Consider the following 18048-nt stretch of genomic DNA (forward strand, 5'->3'; position numbering starts at 1 on the left):
GGCCAAAAGTCTGCATGGCTCACCTGCTGGAATCCGGCCTTCAAAGTCCAGTCACAAGATAAGTCCACCAACTCCTCCTCTGCTTTACTAGTGAGGCTACATGTTGCTGCTGGAGCAAACGGATCTCGCACCCAGTCCCAAGCACGTGTTTACATCCGTGAAGTAGGAAGTGGAAGTGCTTGCTGAGTGCAGTGAGGTGAGAGGTGGCTACCTCTCTCACTACAGCAACAGACATGTTGTTTGCGTTGAGATAATCAGTGAGTTGAGGGAACATGTCGGTCACTCCATCTCCAAGTCTTCTTCTCCATAGCTCAGCCTTCCTCATGAATGCAGTGATTTTGTATTGTATTTGTATTTGTGTGTGTGTGTGTGTGTGGGGGTGTTATTAGCTGTAACGTTATAGTGTGCTAACCTATAGCCTGTAGAATCCTAACAGTATTCTATTTTAAAGGATTTCATCCCATTCAATAGTACCACATAGAAAATCATTGTATGGTGGTCAATTTTGATATTGTGGTGGGCCGCCACAAATTAGTCGTGTATGGGAAATACTGGGAGAGGTTGAGGCTATTGAGAATGTTGAATACATCCACCAAACTTGGCGATGTCAGGCTTTTCCGTTCTCAGAAACTCTGACATCTCGCTGCGTAGCTCTAACACCCGCTGAAGCACCTTCCCACGGGAGAGCCACCTCACTTCAGAATGATAAAGAAGTGTGTCATGGCCTGCATCCATCTCCCGCTAAAGTTGCCTAAACAAACATGATTGCAATGCCCTCGACTTAACAAAATTAACTGCCGTCACAGCTGTGCTCAATACAAAGTGCAGGTCTGGTTCCATACCTTTGGAGGCGAGCGCTTGACGGTGCAGCATACAGTGGACAGATTTCACTCTGGGGTTTACTGCCTTTATCCGAGTGACAAGACCACTCTTTCTGCCCGTCATTGCTGCTGCTTCAGAACCACTGGTTTACACTCCTACACTGTTACACGAACTGAACAAAGTTAATGGAGATAGGCTATTTCTGTTTGTTATGCACTTCATTGAAATGTGCTGTAGGCCTCGGCTACATTTTGCACATGCACTTGTGCATATTTCTCAACAGTTCCTTATTTTCAACTGAACTCAAACATAATGAATATAGGCTATATGGAGTATTTTTTGTTTGTTATGGCCTGTGTAGTGTGTAGTGTGTGTAGGCTATATATTTTGCATGCACTTCTGCTGTAGCATTTATTTCAGTTTATATCAGCTATATTTCTGAAGAATACATTGTGTTGCCTCAGGCCTGCTGCACATCATTTGAAATTTGATTTGAAATATAATAAAATACATCTTAAAATTAAGTTCATAAAGTAACTTTCTTTGCTTTCATTCGATTCCCAATTTCTGGACTTCTGGAAAGTTCAGAAATGCAAAATAATAGAATTTTAATCATGTGATAAAATATGCGATTAATCACGATTAACTATAGAAATTCAGTGATTAATCGCTGACAGCCCTATTAAAAACCAGGCAGGTTGTGACAGTTTACTTACACATTTATAGCCTACATTGCTAGCACTAACTTTCACCTGACCCGAACTGTCGGCAGTGACAGAATTCGCGAACATCCCCGTGCACATAAATACATTGTATACGTGGATTTAGTGCCATGAATCACATCCTCACTGATGAGCGCAACAGAATGAACGTGTCCACACTAGGGATGCACGATATTGAATTTTAGCCGATATGCTGATATTTACAAGCTCATTTTGGCCGCTTGCCGATATTGATATATACTAAGAATTTTTATTAATTGAAAAGTCTCTCCTTAGGCTACTACAATTAACCTGTTATTATGATAGTGTACTTGCTGTCGATATGGGACATTAAAAACTTTACTTTGATCCAACCCTGTATCATTTACGAAATAGACATTCACTCCATGAAAAATATTTAAATTATTTCAAATATGGCACATTTATTAAGTAGCCTAAAATTCACATAAACATGTAAATGTCATACTTGAACAGTAGCCTACAAGACAGTTCCCCAAGAACTGTGTTGTTGACAATATGACACATTGTTCTCAAATGAACAGAAATGCAGCTGTAACCCTGTAAACTTAAATTGTCAGTATGTAGAGTAAAATGAATGAGACCTACAACACGTAGGCTAGTACAGGTACCTTTCCGTTCTGGACTTCATGAAACTCACACTAGCTGTCTAACGACGTTAGCTAACGTCACACACTTTAGAAACTGATTGCCATTGTAAACAAAAGCTTAGCAATGCGTCGTCACAGTTTTAGCTGGTGCCATTTTTTCTGGCTTAGGCTAGTGCTTTGTAGAGTTCAGGATGGCTCTTAACTCATTGAATGCCAAGCTGTTTTCGGAAGCTTTGTCCTAGAGTGCCAGCAATCTAGACCATTATTGATGATTTTTGTACAGCCACAGCATATTCTGTGTTCTAGCTATGAACACATACAATGGCTCGTTTAAAAGGTGAGACTTTAAGCTCTCAGTGGGTGCAAACCGTGTATTTATACACGCCTCTGTTCCTGAGAAATCCCAAGCTAAACAGTGGCTAGTTTTCATCAAAATCACTGTTTTTTTTCTAGAAATGGAGATAAAACGTCTTTCATGAAATATGAAGTGTTGCCTGTAAACTTTCCGGGAAGTGATCAGCGAGACCTGGCGAGACTGCCACCTAGTGATAGACCCACGAAAATGGCCTGGTTTTGAGCTGACGTGCAAGCGTCACTGATTCGACCCAAAGCGGCAACCGAGTTATGATAAAATGTCCAGATTGTGCGAGTTTTCGATCGTCATATATTTCATTTCCATTCATGACCGAGTTCCCAAAATCACATATAAGGTGTGTTAAGAGTGTCTAGTTTCGTAATTAAAAAAAAAAAGCTAAAAACGTAATATTACGTTTTTGGCACTCAACACATGGGAAGGAAAAACGTAATATTACGTTTTTGGCACTCAATGAGTTAAGATGTGTAATTAAATTGGTAACAAGAGTATTAAAAGAGTATCGTTTTACCCCTCCTCGCATCACTGGTACTTTACAAGCACTGCAATTAGCAATTTTGTTATCAGTTTCCGGAATTTGGAAATACTGCCACACAGCCAACTTGTTGAACTATGTGGTTGGCGCTCATACTCAGGGATGGATTACTGCACGGGCCTACTGGGCCCAGGCCCAGGGGCCCAAGGGGTCCTGAAGCCCAAGCCTTTGCATGGAATCATTGCCTCAATATCAACAAATCAGGATGTAGGCTATGAATCTGATTGAATTTAGTATTAGCCATCCCCAAAATACACCAGAATACAGGAAATCACATCAAACAAATAAAAAAAATTCTGGGGGAGGACCCCCACCCCCCCCTCCCACAAATACGACAATTAGTGGGGGGCCCTTAATACATCTGAGCCCAGGGGCCCAAAAGTTCATAATCCGCCCATGCTCATACTGTAGTAAGGTAAACGTTTGCTTCGCGTGCGCATAATTAACAGGTCACCTTATCGGCCAGGCACATCAGCAGAAATGTCCATATCGGCCGATGCCGATAATTAAATTATGAAGCTTTTATCTGCAGATACTGATGTCGGGCCGATATTGTGCATCCCTAGTCCACACTGAACAGTCGTTTCTTTATCGCTGTTAATGGGCCAGACGTGCGTTCGTTTCCTGCTCGGAAGTTCGCAGAGATGTTTGCAGGTGACGCGCCAACAGGAAAGCCGAAAAGGCCACATGAAGTCCGACATCAGAGCAAACTGTTTACTTCGTCTGATTAGCTGAATTATTTTGACATGATATGAAATCTTAATCGATTAGATTTTATGTTACGTATTACAGTCTGATTGAGTTGCCCGTTCGCCTTAAATCCTCTGCCATGTTTGCGTGATCCATGGCCGAAACTTAATTAGGCCATCTCCCACATCGCAGGTGTGGCCATAACAGAAAATTAAATGTTTCATGTCTTTTTAGTTTGCTGTAAAGATCAATGTTCAACTGTTCGAAATGTAATACCAACCGTTATTACCACCTACCTTTAACTGAAAAAAGAATTAGGCCTGTTGATTGCTTGTTTTTTCATGATTACAAAAAAAAAACATCCCCTCCCTCTGGTTTTTTGACATATCACACACTGGTTATATGTTGGTTGCTATGGCGGTTTCTAGGTTGACATTATGGGAGTGGTTGCAAGGAGGGAAGATCACGCGATAGTTACACTCCCACTAGATGTTTTGTTGCCACTCAGCAATTAATGAACCAATATCAATAAATAATAAAACCGGTATAAAAAATTAAAAATAAAACGGGTATAAAAAGCAATCTGTTTGTGATTTATTGTAATCTCACAATGAAAACAATGAGGAAAAATCCAACCTTGAAGGGAAGTAAATTTATTTTGAGAAAAAGGAAAATCTAATAAAGAAATAAATACTTTTAACAAAACATGTCACTCACAATGATTGGCACCCCTGCTTGTAATACCTTCTTATGCCTGCCTTTGCCAATAAAACAGCTTGTAATAGACACTCCATAAAGTTGGAGAACACAAAGCAAGGGATTTAAAACCGTTTGTCTTTACAAAGTCTCCCCAGATCGTCCAGATTCCTACTGTAGGTCCACACTTGTGCTTTCTCCTCTTTTTTCTATGGAGTTTAGATCAGGGGATTGAGAAGGCAATGGCCGAAGCTTGATTTTGTGTTCAGTAAACCATTTTTGTTTTGATCTGGACGCTTATTTTGGTTCATTAACCTGATGAATGATCCAATCATGTCTTGGCAGAGATTGACAGATTTCCTTTGAAAATGTTCAGGTTTTTCATAGGGTTCATGATACCATGTACCTTAATTAGGTTCCCACTAGCCTGGCTATCACCAGACCCAGCTCAATCTTTTAAGATTGAACATTAGTATGGGGAGTCTGCTCTGTATTTTCTACTGCACAAGAAGCGTGATCAATGGGCATAGTTCAAATGACTCCGTACGCAATTGGATAGTCCTTCAACCAATTAGACCAACGATCTAGGTGCGCCAGGTGGATAAGCCAGTTTGTGATGGTCTTATGAACATTACCCAAAAATTCCTTATTTTATCCTTAATATCTTCATTTTGTTGCAGAGACCTCAAATATTGGCTCAACATTAATTAAGTATTGTATTTGCAGAATACAACATAATTACAAAATAATGATTGTTGCCATGTGAATACAAAAGATTATGAAAACATTGGAATTTAACAAAAAATGTTTTGGGCCTTAGTTTTGGGACCAAAATATTAGGTACACAAACTTTGAGCAAAATCTGAAACAGAACAGCAACCGTTTTTCTGGATTTTGTCTGATTTGATACCGAATGAACCAGATAAAGTGCCCCCTCCCTTATTTAATTAAAGTGATTACTATGCTGGTTCCTAGGGTATGGTGTTATACAGTGTTTTTTGTTTGTATTATTTAGAAACACTTGCAACTATGACTGGTGGGAAGAAGGCCCAGTGCGGCATTTGGACAGGCTTCTGCACTCTACTTTCTGTGTTGCTCATTCTTGATGTCCATGGTCGTCCTGCCAATGTTTCTGTACTTAAAGAAAAAATGGCTAACAGCAAAGAAGAAAATGAGATTCTTCCACCAGACCATCTTAATGGAGTGAAGATGGAAATGGATGGACATCTCAACAGAGATTTCAATAAAGAAGTGTTCCTTGGCAAAGAAATTGAAGAGTTTGAGGAGGACTCTGAGCCCCGCAGGAACAGGGAAAAGCTGATGGACATTTTCCAAAAGTAATGTATTTGCACTTCTGCATTGACACCTACACCTACACTACTGCATTATTGACATCTTAAGGTGAGACACGGCAGGTGAAAACATTGTTTTTTCATGCACTGGCCAATTTCGAGATTTTGGGTAGTTTGCTACCTTAGCATGTATTCTTTCACACTACTACAACAAGATTTACACATGTTTGTTTATTTCATTACATTGTGTTTACTTGTGCCTGTATATTTCTCCTAAATTCACCAAAAGTTAGCATTCTAACCTTGCATGCACTTTCATGTGTAGTACCATTGGAAAGCTCTGTTTTTCCTGCATGATGCTATGTGATCCAAATATGGACACTTCCTTTGTATCGGCAACCAATCGTGAAAGTTCAAAGGTGTGTCTAGGCTGAGAACAGAATCTCATTAGCTGTGTTTCAAGGCTGTTTTCTCAAAAATGAGTTTCCTCCAAACGGTAACACTTTATGGTAAAGGTACATGAATTATCATGAATTAATGCATAAATTAATTCATGATTTATACATTACTTCATTCCTTTATCTTATGAATCAGGAATTTACATGGGTTCAAAATCTCTCATTCATTACCTCATGTATGAACAACACATCAACTAAAGCATTAGGTAGGGTGGGTACATCATTATGATTTTTTTTAAGCATGATCATCATGATTATATGAATTTAAGGTTAATTACTCATGAGTTCATCATGTTTGTGGCCCTCAACTAAAGTGTGAACAATGACATGTGTTAAGAGAACTGCACAAGTTGTGTTCAAATCAGAATTTGATTAGTGATGGCCACATTTTTGGCAGAAAAAGAAATCATCATGATCATGCTTAATAATTTATAATTCATAATGATGTGCCCATCATACCTAATGCTTTAGGTAATGTGCTGTTCATGTAAATTCCTGAGGATTCATGATCATCATATTAAGGAATGAAGTAATAAATCATTAATTAATTCTAGGGATGCACAATATTGAATTTTAGCAGATATCCGATATGCCAATATTTACAAGCTCATTTTGGCCGATTGTCGATGCCGATATTCATCTCTCTTCATCAAATTTTTATTCATTGAAAAGTTTCTCCTGTACTACAATTAACCTGTTTTTATGATGGTGTAGGCTACTTTCTGTCAATACGGGACATTAAAAACTTTACTTTGATTCAACCCTGTATCATTTACAAAATAGACATTCACTCATGAAAAATATTTAAATTATATCAAATATGGCACATTTATTAAGTAGCTTAAAATTTTCACATAAACATGTAAATGTCATACTTGAACAGTAGCCTACAAGACTGTTCCCCAAGAACTGTGTTGTTGACAATATGACACATTGTTCTCAAATGTTGTTGACAATATGACACATTGTTCTCAAATGAACAGAAATGCAGCTGTAACCCTGTAAACTTAAAATGTCAGTCTGTAGAGTAAAATGAATGAGACCTACAACACGTAGGCTAGTAACTTTACAGCTTGATGAATCTCACGCTAGCTTTCTAACGTCAGCCAACGTTACACACTTTAGGAACTGATTGCATTGTAAACAAAAGCTTAGCAATGCGTTTTTAGCTGGTACCGTTCTTTCTGGCTTAGTGCTTTGTAGAGTTCAAGATAATGGCTCTTAAGATGTGTAATTAAATTGGTAACATTAAAAGAGTATCGTTTTACCCCTCCGGTTTCCGGAATTTGGAAATACTGCCACACCATGTTGAAGTATGTAGTTGGCGCTCATAGTAACGTAAACTTTGCTTTGCGTGCGCATAATTAACAGATCACCTTATCGGCCAGGCACATTGGCAGAAATGTTCATATCGGCCGATGCCAATAGTTATGTTATGACGCTTTTATCTGCGGATACTGATGTCAGGCCGATATCATCGTGCATCCCTAATTAATTCATGCAATAAATTCATGATAATTCACATGGGCGGATTATGACCTTTCGGGCTCCTGGGTCCAGATGTATTAAGGGCCCCCCACTAATTATCACATATGTGGGAGGGGGGGTTTGGGGGTCCTCCCCCAGAATTTTTTTTAACTTGTTTGATGTGATTTCCTGTATTCTGGTGCATTTTGGGGATGGTCAATACTAAATTTAATTAGATTCATAATCTACATCCTGATTTGTTGATACTGAGGCAATGATTCCATGCAAAGGCTTGGGCTTCAGGGCCCCCTGACCCCTTGGGCCCCTGGGCCTGGTAGCCCGTGCAGTAATCCATCCCTGATAATTCATGTACCCTTACCATAAAGTGTTACCCACCAAACTTTCTAGTCTTTCTAGTGCCTAGCTATATTTAGAAGATTGTAACAGATGGATTTGTATTCCTAGCCTGATTCATATTACATTTTATGCCTAAAAACATGGCAAAAATCGAAGTAGATATCCATAAATCCCTCTAATTTTTCCCCATCTAATATGTGAACACAATGAAAACATAATTTTGAACCTGGCTGTATCCAATGCTCAGATTTTGTGTTGTAACATGTATGCAAATTAGCGCATATTTAATTAGATAATGCATCATTTGCATAAACAGTAAATTACAGAAAACTTGTAATAAATTTTTTTTTTTTCATATTAATGTAAGTAATCACTGGGGAAGTTTCATGGTGATATCTCATAGTAAAAAAAAAAATCACTTGTAGTGTCTCGCCTTAAATCTTATATCAGACATATCCACTTAACATGTGTAGGAGGTAGGCTACATTCATACACCCTGTTACAAGTCTAATTTGCATCTTAAAGGAGAATTCCGGTGTGATATTGACCTAAAGTGTATTGAAACATGATACGAAAGTGTGAGCATTGTCTCATAGCCCATCTCGGCTTGTCCCCTGCACTCCAAAATCTGGCTAGTTAGCCGATGCTACCAACAGCTTTTTCAATAGTGGTGCTTGACCATCGGCTAGCCATGCAAATAAATCACTGTTTTACACCCATTTACGAGGCTCAATGTATCTCTACACTTCATTGGTAGACTTCGAGGGGCCCTGACATTTAAAGCGAGACATTGAGAACTTTGAAAAAGCACTGGTAGTTTACTTACAAGGCGATTTATACAGACAGTATCTTCACGAGTTTAGCGTTTGCAGCCATCTTGAATTTAGTCCGATAAATTCGAGGCAACGAGTAAGAATGAACAGGTATGATAAGGCATGGATTCCAGTTTCTTCCAGTAGCAGCAACTGGAATCCATGCATTTCCACTGAATTATTTTTGGAATCTGATCCCTTATCATACCTGTTCATTCTTACTTTCGTTTTATCGGACTAAATTCAAGATGGCTGCAAACGCTAAACTTTGTGAAGATACTGTCTGTATAAATCGCCTTGTAAGTAAACTACCAGTGCTTTTTCAAAGTTCTCAATGTCTCGCTTTAAATGTCAGGGCCCTCGGAAGTCTACCAATGAAGTGTGGAGATACATTGAGCCTCGTGAAATGGGTGTAAAACAGTGATTTATTTGCATGGTTAGCCCGGATGTCAAGCACCACTACTGAAAAAGCTGTTGGTAGCATCGGGGCTAACTAGCCAGATTTTGGAGTGCAGGGGACAAGTCGAGATGGGCTATGAGACATACGCTCACACTCGGTATCATGTTTCAATACACTTTAGGTCAATATCACACCGGAATTCTCCTTTAAACCTGGGCAAAAAAATGCAGCAGCATGTCTGGTCTTTGATCAGTCAAAGACAACACATGTAACTCCTCAGTTAATTGCTCTTCAGCAGAATCTTTTTAGTTTCTTTGAGTTACACAACCCAAATGTTCTAAGCTGTTTGATCTGTGCCGAGGGAGGGGTGGGTCTGTTGTCAATGAGAGAAAGTGTGAGGCAAAAGGGGAATATATTCAGAATACACTGTAATGCCACTAATCAAGCATGTATGCAATAGCATTAGGTGAAATATACTTGGTGTGTTGGAGTGTATTTGAAATTCCATTTTAACATGAAGTGAACTAGAAATTGTACTTTGATACAAGTTCAATTCAACTTAAAAGTGCAGTTGGATTTTACGCTATTTCAAGCCCATACAATTTTTGTCAAATTCAGCATTTCATGAGTACACTGTTAAAAACCCGGCCCCTGTAGGCAGGCCAGGCTTCAAAAACTGGAAACAGTGGGGGCAGCTTGTCCCCCAAACAAAAATGAAACCCTGTGTGGAATTTCTCAGGAAATACAGAAGGTAAAGAGAGGTGAGCTAACTGTGGCGTGTTTCGCTTGGTCCTTGGTTAAAATGTAATTAACATTTTTTGTACAAAAGCGTCTGCTAATAAATTTAAATATAAACCCAAACACAAACGTGACTTCCTGTGTAATCCCTGACTGCACTTTTGAGTGAACTAAGCACAATTTCAGTTAAGCGAAAAATAACACACTTTAATGGGAAACCTGGCAGGATTTCCCACTCTTCTGGAGAAATTGTGCATTAGAAGCTATGCTATTTCAAACTGTGGAAAAAGGTAACGATAAAGCACATGGATTTGTTTACAAGCTAGCAAAACGGTTAGCATAAGTTCGGCAGACAATGTGGATGTTACAAGGTAAGAAACACGATTTAAAACGAGTTTCTTGTTTCTCACTTCTCTTTCCGGGACGGTAGTCTCAATGTTGGAAGGTTGGTTTTCCGCCTGGAGTCACCATTTTCACCGGAACAGGTCATTTAACCATCCAAATGATTTCTAAACGGGTTTATTACGTTGAAATAGTTCCCTTTAAAATGTACTCCTCATTAGTGTAGCTGCAAGTATACTGAAGTATGTAAAGATGTAGTATTATTTCAGCATACGTTTTTCACCTAGGAGAATATACTCTAAATGTCTTGTGTAGCCTATTTGCATGATACCGTCATTACATTTTCAGTCTATGGGTAACATATTCAAAGTACAGGGTTCTGTATCCGCGGATCCTTAAAAAGTCTTATACAACTTTCGGGTTTTAAGGCCTAAAAAAGTCTTAAATTGTCTGGGATGTCTTGAATTTTTTAAAAGGGAGGTATTAAATTTGCGTATGGGACCGCCAGCGAGTGCAAGAGAGCGTGAAATGTCTCCATCAAGTTTCGTGTATTTAAAACGCAATTGTATAAGTGACTATAAGGCTACGGGAGAAAGTGTAGTGTTTGCAGAGTGAGGTGTGGTTAAAGGTGTGAAAACGTGGTGTAGCCGAGGCCTGAGAGATACGCAGGTAGCCTACGTGAGCGGTAGAATGAGCGAGAGAAAGAGGTAAGCCAGAGTTCGCGATAGGTTGGCCATACGTTCGAATTTAGGCCAGACATATGGATTTTAAAAGCCCTGTCCGGCATCCGACGCAGCCTCAAGCCGGACGCTCATTTGTCCTCCTTTTTGGAGTTGGGCTGGGCATCTAGAATCTTTGCTCGGACGCAGCATCGTTTCACAAACTATGGACCCGAAGACTGCTGGTCAAATTATGCGCAGTGCTTCTGTCACTCGTCTGATCATTTGCTGCGCAATTTATAAAGGAACCACGGACTGACAGAAAAAGAAAAAAGGAAATAGGCTACTGTACATGTTAAGTTGATCTGTTTGCATCTTTCCAGCGTGTGTTGCTGGCCTAGCCTATCGGGAAGAAAATATCTGTCTAAGTTATAATGTAATATCTGTCAGCAGCTTGCTTGCCAGCGTTTCCCAGTAGGCCTACTTCGCAAAAGTTGTGAAATACAACCACATATTTTTTGAATGTCGGCGACTGGCCACATAAAAAAAAAACGTGCGTTCATAATACGTGCATGCTTAAGATGAAACCAGCAGTTTTCAGCAAGATCATGTGAGGAGGACCTGTCTCTTAATTAATGTAAAACAAGTCAATGGTTTTGCAATGTTTCAGTCAAGCTTTGGTTGGTTTAGATACAACTGGTATGCAAAATGTAAAGTAGTGGATTAACTTTAATTTGCTGTGCTGCATATGGGACAATAGATGCACATAGTAAATTATATAAAGTAGGCCTATTCAAATATTTAAATAGCTTAGTCTAACTTTGAAAAAAAAAAATTGGGGAACAAAAACAAGGGAATCCATGTTTTTGGCAAGTAGCCTAGGCTACTACAGACACAGGTGAAGAACAGTCCGCCTCAGTCAGTAAGCACAACCAAATATGTACAGCCAGCTTCAAAATTATACAGCATTTATAGCTGTGAAGGTAATTCACGTACACAATTATTTTTCTTTCGCCAAAATATATTTGGTAACTTCTGTAGACACCCAAAATGGGGTGGGGATTGAAATTAATAGAAAAAAAACTATTGCATAAAACAGTTTTAAGTTGTCGTATGCATCTTTTTGCCGTGGTATAGTCTTAATTTTTTTCATTTAGATGTCTTGAAAAGGTCTTAAAAGTCTTTAAATTTGCACTTGGAAAATGTGCAGATACCCTGAAGTACACTGTAATGCCACTAATCAAGCATGTATGCAACTGCATTAAGTGATACTTGTGGGTCTTTCAAGAGGGGTCTAAAGGCATATCTGTTCAACGTGCACTTAGTTTGTTAAGCGTTTCTTATGCGTTGTGGTTTGTATATTATAGTATTTGTTTATTTTCATTAGGACACTTATATTTAGTGACACAAAATACACTTTGAGAGAGCACACTAATAGTGTAATACAAATGACGTGAAAAAATATTAAACTTTCCATAACTGCACTGTATGTATAATTTAATACACTATTTGAAGTAAGTTATGTACAATTTAAAGTACACTTACAGTAAAATGCATGTTTTAAAAGTATACTGATATGCCACTTGTAGTGTTGCAGAATTAATATATATTTCTAGTGTACTGAATCTATTTTGAAGTATATTTTTTGAAAATACATACTTTAAATGAAGCGCAAAAAAGAGAAGTATACTCATAATTAACTTAATATTCTTCAATTATATTTCTAATACACTCATATTCTTTTTCACCTGGGTAGCAACAGAGGTATCTTGGTCTAGTCACTCCAGTGACATGTAAATCCCACTGTACTACTCTGACTGACTGTGTTTTGCAGGGTGGATTTGAACCATGACAACAGTGTGAGTGCTAAGGAAATGCAGCGGTGGATCATGGAGAAGACGGAGGAACATTTCCAGGAGGCTGTTAGAGAAAACAAGCTCAGCTTTCGTGCTGTTGACCCTGATGGAAATGGTAAGGGGGGGTTCTCCTAAGTACAGTATAAATTCTATCTATATTCATAAACCTGACACAGGACTGGTAAGGCTAACATTAGGGGCAGCTGTGGCCTACTGGTTAGCACTTCGGACCTATAACCGGAGGGTTGCCGGTTCGAACCCTGACCAGTAGGCACGGCTGAAGTGCCCTTGAGCAAGGCACCAAACCCCTCACTGCACCCCGAGCGCCGCTGTTGATGCAGGCAGCTCACTGCGCCGGGATTAGTGTTTTCTTCAACTCACTGTGTGCTGTGTGTGTTTCACTAATTCACAGATTGGGATAAATGCAGAGACCAAATTTCCCTCACGGGATCAAAAGAGTATATATACTTATACTTATACATTAAACACATAACCTATCTAAGCTGAAGCCTAGTTCATTGAAGAAGTGAGACATGATAAGCAAGTCTGGTAAACTCTTCTGAGCTCCAGACTAGCTTTTTCCACTAGGAGCACAGTGGCTCCGATTGAAAATTTTAGGGGCGCAGTCAGAAAATGTAGGGGCACACAACGTAAATCAACATGCTAACCAAATATTCACATTTCTACTAATTTCCACTGTATTACTGATAAATACTTTCAGGCTTGGAATTTTGGTGGGGGGCACAAAGGCCACACATCAGGGCACCAAGGCCAAAGTTAACTATTAAAGGTTGTATCAGCGATAGCGGGGATACGTCACTTCTGTTGATCAAACAAAACAGAGCGCTAGCTCGCTACTCCCTCCCCCTCCCTCCCGTGCAATTAAAACTCTCCTAAACGCTCATCTCGTCGGTTATTGGTTGAAACACTTTATTTTGCCTTTGAGTGGGTTGCCAACCCTTGTTGGTAGCAATTGTTTTTGTGTACAGATCTCGGAGCCTAGGCTGCCTACAGAGACGCGTTTTTTTGACGGGCCTGCTTATGGGGCAGACAGCTAGCGGATCGTTAGGAGAGATTAGATGAATGTGATCATTTATGTTTGGGCCTTTTTTGGGCCTGAAATCGCTGATACAACTAGAGTGGTAGGCAGAATGGTAGGCAAGGCACTGCAGAGTGGTAGGCAAGCCTACAACAGTCGGGTTGCATAGGCTACTACACATAGTTAGAAATAGCTTAAAAATTGAAATTTCAACATCAAATATTGATATGCCGACCACTTGTGTAGTTGGTTTTACAATAAGAAGGAAAAAGGCGACTAACGACCGTTTACCATTATATCCTCATGGTTGTGGAGGATGATCGTTAGCTGTGTGTAAGTGTTTTATTCTCAAGATGGCCTAATGGCTAGGCTACTATCTACGAAGACGTAGGCTAAATATACAATTATCTACAGTTATTCATAAATGAATTGCCAGAATGAATCACATGTAATTCCTATCTTCTGTCCTATTTCAAGTTATCATGAGTGTCATTTGATTATAGTACCACAACAAATGCTAATAAATGAAAACAGAATAGCCTTATGCGCTGTACAGGTCAGTATGTCAAAATAAACTTATTTGATCCTATGAATTGTTTCGATCATACACAACTGAACTTAACACCGCAACCTCAAACACAGGTTGAACGCAGTGTGAAGAGAGAAGGACAGTCCCTTGTGTTGCTCCTATGCTACTGACTACCTGCTCAGACACACACCCTTTTGCACAACTTGTGGTCTGTCAGTCAGGTAATCAATAATCCATGAAGTTGTGGAGGTGTCTACCTGCATCCTTTGCAACTTCACGTAGCAGCATGGGCTGTATGGTGTTAAAAAGAACATGCAATCAGAACATGATCCTCACAGTGCTGCCAGTCCGGTCCAGGTGAGGGTGCGTTCTATGAAGTTCTATGAACAGCACCTGCCCACAGAAGACCCATCCCCCTGTTGTTGACTTCCGGAGAGGTCACACCCAACACCTGCCACTGACCATCGACGGTGCTGTGGTGGAGAGAGCGAGCAGCACCAAATTCCTGGGGGTGCACATCAGTGAAGACCTCTCCTGGACCACCAACACTGCATCACTGGCGAAGAGAGCTCAGGCGCCGCCTGTACTTCCCTCGGAAACTCAGGAGAGCAAGTGCTCCACCAGCCATCATGACCACATTCTACCGAGGCACCATCGAGGCATCCTCTCCAGCTGTATGGCTGTGTGTGGGGCGGAAGCTGCACTGAATACAACAGGAAAGCCCTGCAGCGCATAGTGAACACAGCTGGAAGGATTATTGGTGCTTCACTCCCCTCCCTGAAGGACATTTACACCACCCACCTCACCTCCCAAGGCGACCAAAATTGTGAGTGATGCAAGTCACCCGCTCACAATCTGTTTGATCTACTGCCCTCTGGGAAGAGGGGTACAGAAGCCTGCGCTCCCTTTTACCAGACTCACCAACAGCTTCATACACCAAGCTGTAAGGATGCTGAAAACTCTCCCTCCTCCCCCTCCACCCTCAGCTACATAACATCCTGGACATTGGACCCAAAATGGCCGCCTGCACTACCTCCCTTGCACACTTGCACACTTGTACACTTTACAACTGGTGTTGTTGTCCTGAAACACAACACTTCTGCTGCTCTTACATAACTTGCACCACTATGCCACTTTCTTCTTACTTAGGTCAAACAGAACTACCCAAGCCTTTTATTGGCCTGAATTTGCACTAGTATTTTTATTGACTGTCTATGCACAATTTCAACCACATTTTGCTGCTCTTATTTTTTCATTATTATATGTGCCCTCTTATTTACTTATTTACTTACTTTTTTGTTTACTTGAATGTTATGTTTGTCTGTGGACCTAAATTGGTAAAATATGTCTTGTCTTCACCGTGGGATAGTGAGAAACGTAATTTCGATCTCTTTGTATGTCTGGAACATGTGAAGAAATTGACAATAAAGCTGACTTTGACTTTGACTTTGACTTTGAAGCAGGTAGATTATAGCATCCTCAACATCCACCTCAGGGTGGTATGCAAGCTCTAATGGGTCCATGAAGGTGGTCACTTGTGGTCTTAGGAGGGCCAGGACCAGTGTCTCCAGTACCTTCATGATGTGTAATTTTAAAGGACAATTCCGGCACAAAATGAACCTAGGGGTTAAAATAACACGTGTAACGAGTTCGACCGTTCGCTGGGATTTGTTTTCATGCTAGTCGAATGTGACCAGTTTTATTGCAAACCGCTAATTAGCGTTTAACGCCAGCCTTCGGGGCAGACGTACAGTAAAAAGTAATCGCTATTTCTATACCACTAACAAGGCTCAAAATAGCACCACACTTACCAGGTAGCATAATGAGTATCTCTACATGTAAACCGAAGCATTGAGAACTTTAATTTAACTAAGTTTCATGTCAAGTGCTCTAGCGCCCCCAATGTGTCAGATTTTGCATTACATCTATGCGCTTAAAGTTTCAACCATACAAATTGAGGTATACTTGGAATCCTTGGATGAGGCCCGAACTCAACGCGCACCCCATGACGCCAATTTCCGCCCACGTTGGATCTTCCGCCATATTAGATTTAATCAAAAACACTTAAAAGGAATCAAAGGTCATAAAGTTTGTCCGATTTTGACGAAAGTTGTCGCAGATGATCGTCAGACCATGACGATAAATTTGATGACTTTTAACCTATAGGTGGCGCTATAATTAGCGAAATTACGTTTTAGCCTGTAACGGGTCATGTGTTTTTGAATTAAAACTTACTAGTGTTGTCTGTTAATACTTTGGGAGGTCCTAAGTCCGACAGATGTAAATTTGTGATGTCAACCTAATTGATCCGGCTGCCATATTGGATTTAATCAAAAACACCTAAAAGTTTTCAAAGGTCACAAAGTTTATCCGATTTTCACGAAACTTGACGCAGATGATCATCAGACCATGACTCATAAAAAGGAAGTGAAGTGATATCTAAGCAAGGCTTTTGCGTATCAACACCAAACTCAGTACATGTGTATATCGACACCAAACTTGGTACCTGGACTCGGGACCACATCCTGAATAAGGACAATACATTTAGTGACCTTTGACCACTAGGGGCTATAATTAGCAAAACTTTCGTGATCGACACCAAACTTGGTACATTGACTCGGGAACACATCCTGAAGATGCACAATATATTTAGTGACCTTTGATCACTAGGGGCGCTATAATTATCAACACTTTCTTGTATTGACACCAAACTTGATATGTGGACTCGTGACTACAACCTGAGGACGCACAATACATTTGGTGATGTTTGAGGTGTGCGTGTCTGTGGGGAGCCATTGGGGTGTGTGGTGGAGGAAGTTTATCTGTGTATATGTGTGTGTGTGTGGGGCCGGGGGTTAATTGGGTGTGTGTATAATGTAGCAACATTGGGTTGCCATGACAACTCCTGCTCAACTGCTTGGCCCCCACATTGCTGCTTGCAGCTATATTTGGGGGCCAAGCAGCGAAGCTGCGAAGGCACCCATTGTGTTTCTATGTTTTCTTATTGGGGGCCAAGCAGCGAAGCTGCGAGGCAACCCTTAGTGATTCTATGAATTCTTTTGAACTATTATTATTATTATTTAACATCTTTCCTCCGCCATTGGAGTCTATGGCAGCCCATAGAACCGTCTGGTAAAAAGTTGTGAAATTTGGCACACTGATTGGGGACAGTCCATTGATTAATTTCAATAAGTTTCATGTTGGCACCTTTACCGCTCTAGCGCCACCAACAGGCCAAAGTTGGATGTGCGTTCACGCACATAACTTCTGACCCATTGACTCGATTGTCAAAAATGAGGTATCGTTGGAATCCTTGGACCAAGCCGAGTTCAACGCACCCTATGACGTCATTTTCCGCCATGATGGATTTTCCGCCATATTGGATTTTATCGAAAGTGAAACTAAAGTTTCACGCCTCACAGTTTGTCTGATTTTAACGAAACTTAATACATATGATCTTCAGACCAATCTGCACAAAAGTTATCGATTTTTGTCTTCGGAACTAAAACCGTTCGCCCGTAACATCCAATCGAAATATCTTGTGAAGCCAAACAGGAAGTGAGCTCATATCTCAGCAACCCTTTCATCTGTCATAACCAAACTTAGTACATGGACTTATATCCCCATCTGTAGGGCACTCAAAAAATCTGGTG

At 40.3% G+C, this 18048-nt stretch overlaps 1 protein-coding gene across 2 annotated transcripts in view; it reads left to right on the forward strand.

Annotated features, from left to right (window-relative positions):
* sdf4 (stromal cell derived factor 4) overlaps nt 1-18048 on the forward strand; it is a 53832-nt gene that overhangs the window by 15918 nt on the left and 19866 nt on the right. For both annotated transcript variants that reach the window (XM_048241251.1, XM_048241252.1), the window contains exons 3-4: nt 5462-5783; nt 12806-12942. In XM_048241251.1, coding sequence (XP_048097208.1) covers nt 5476-5783; nt 12806-12942 — 445 coding nt within the window. In that variant the 5' untranslated portion in view covers nt 5462-5475. The remainder of the gene's footprint in view (nt 1-5461; nt 5784-12805; nt 12943-18048) is intronic.

Source organism: Alosa alosa, chromosome 4 (genome assembly GCF_017589495.1).
Source record: "Alosa alosa isolate M-15738 ecotype Scorff River chromosome 4, AALO_Geno_1.1, whole genome shotgun sequence".
In the NCBI taxonomy this organism is placed as follows: domain Eukaryota; kingdom Metazoa; phylum Chordata; class Actinopteri; order Clupeiformes; family Clupeidae; genus Alosa; species Alosa alosa.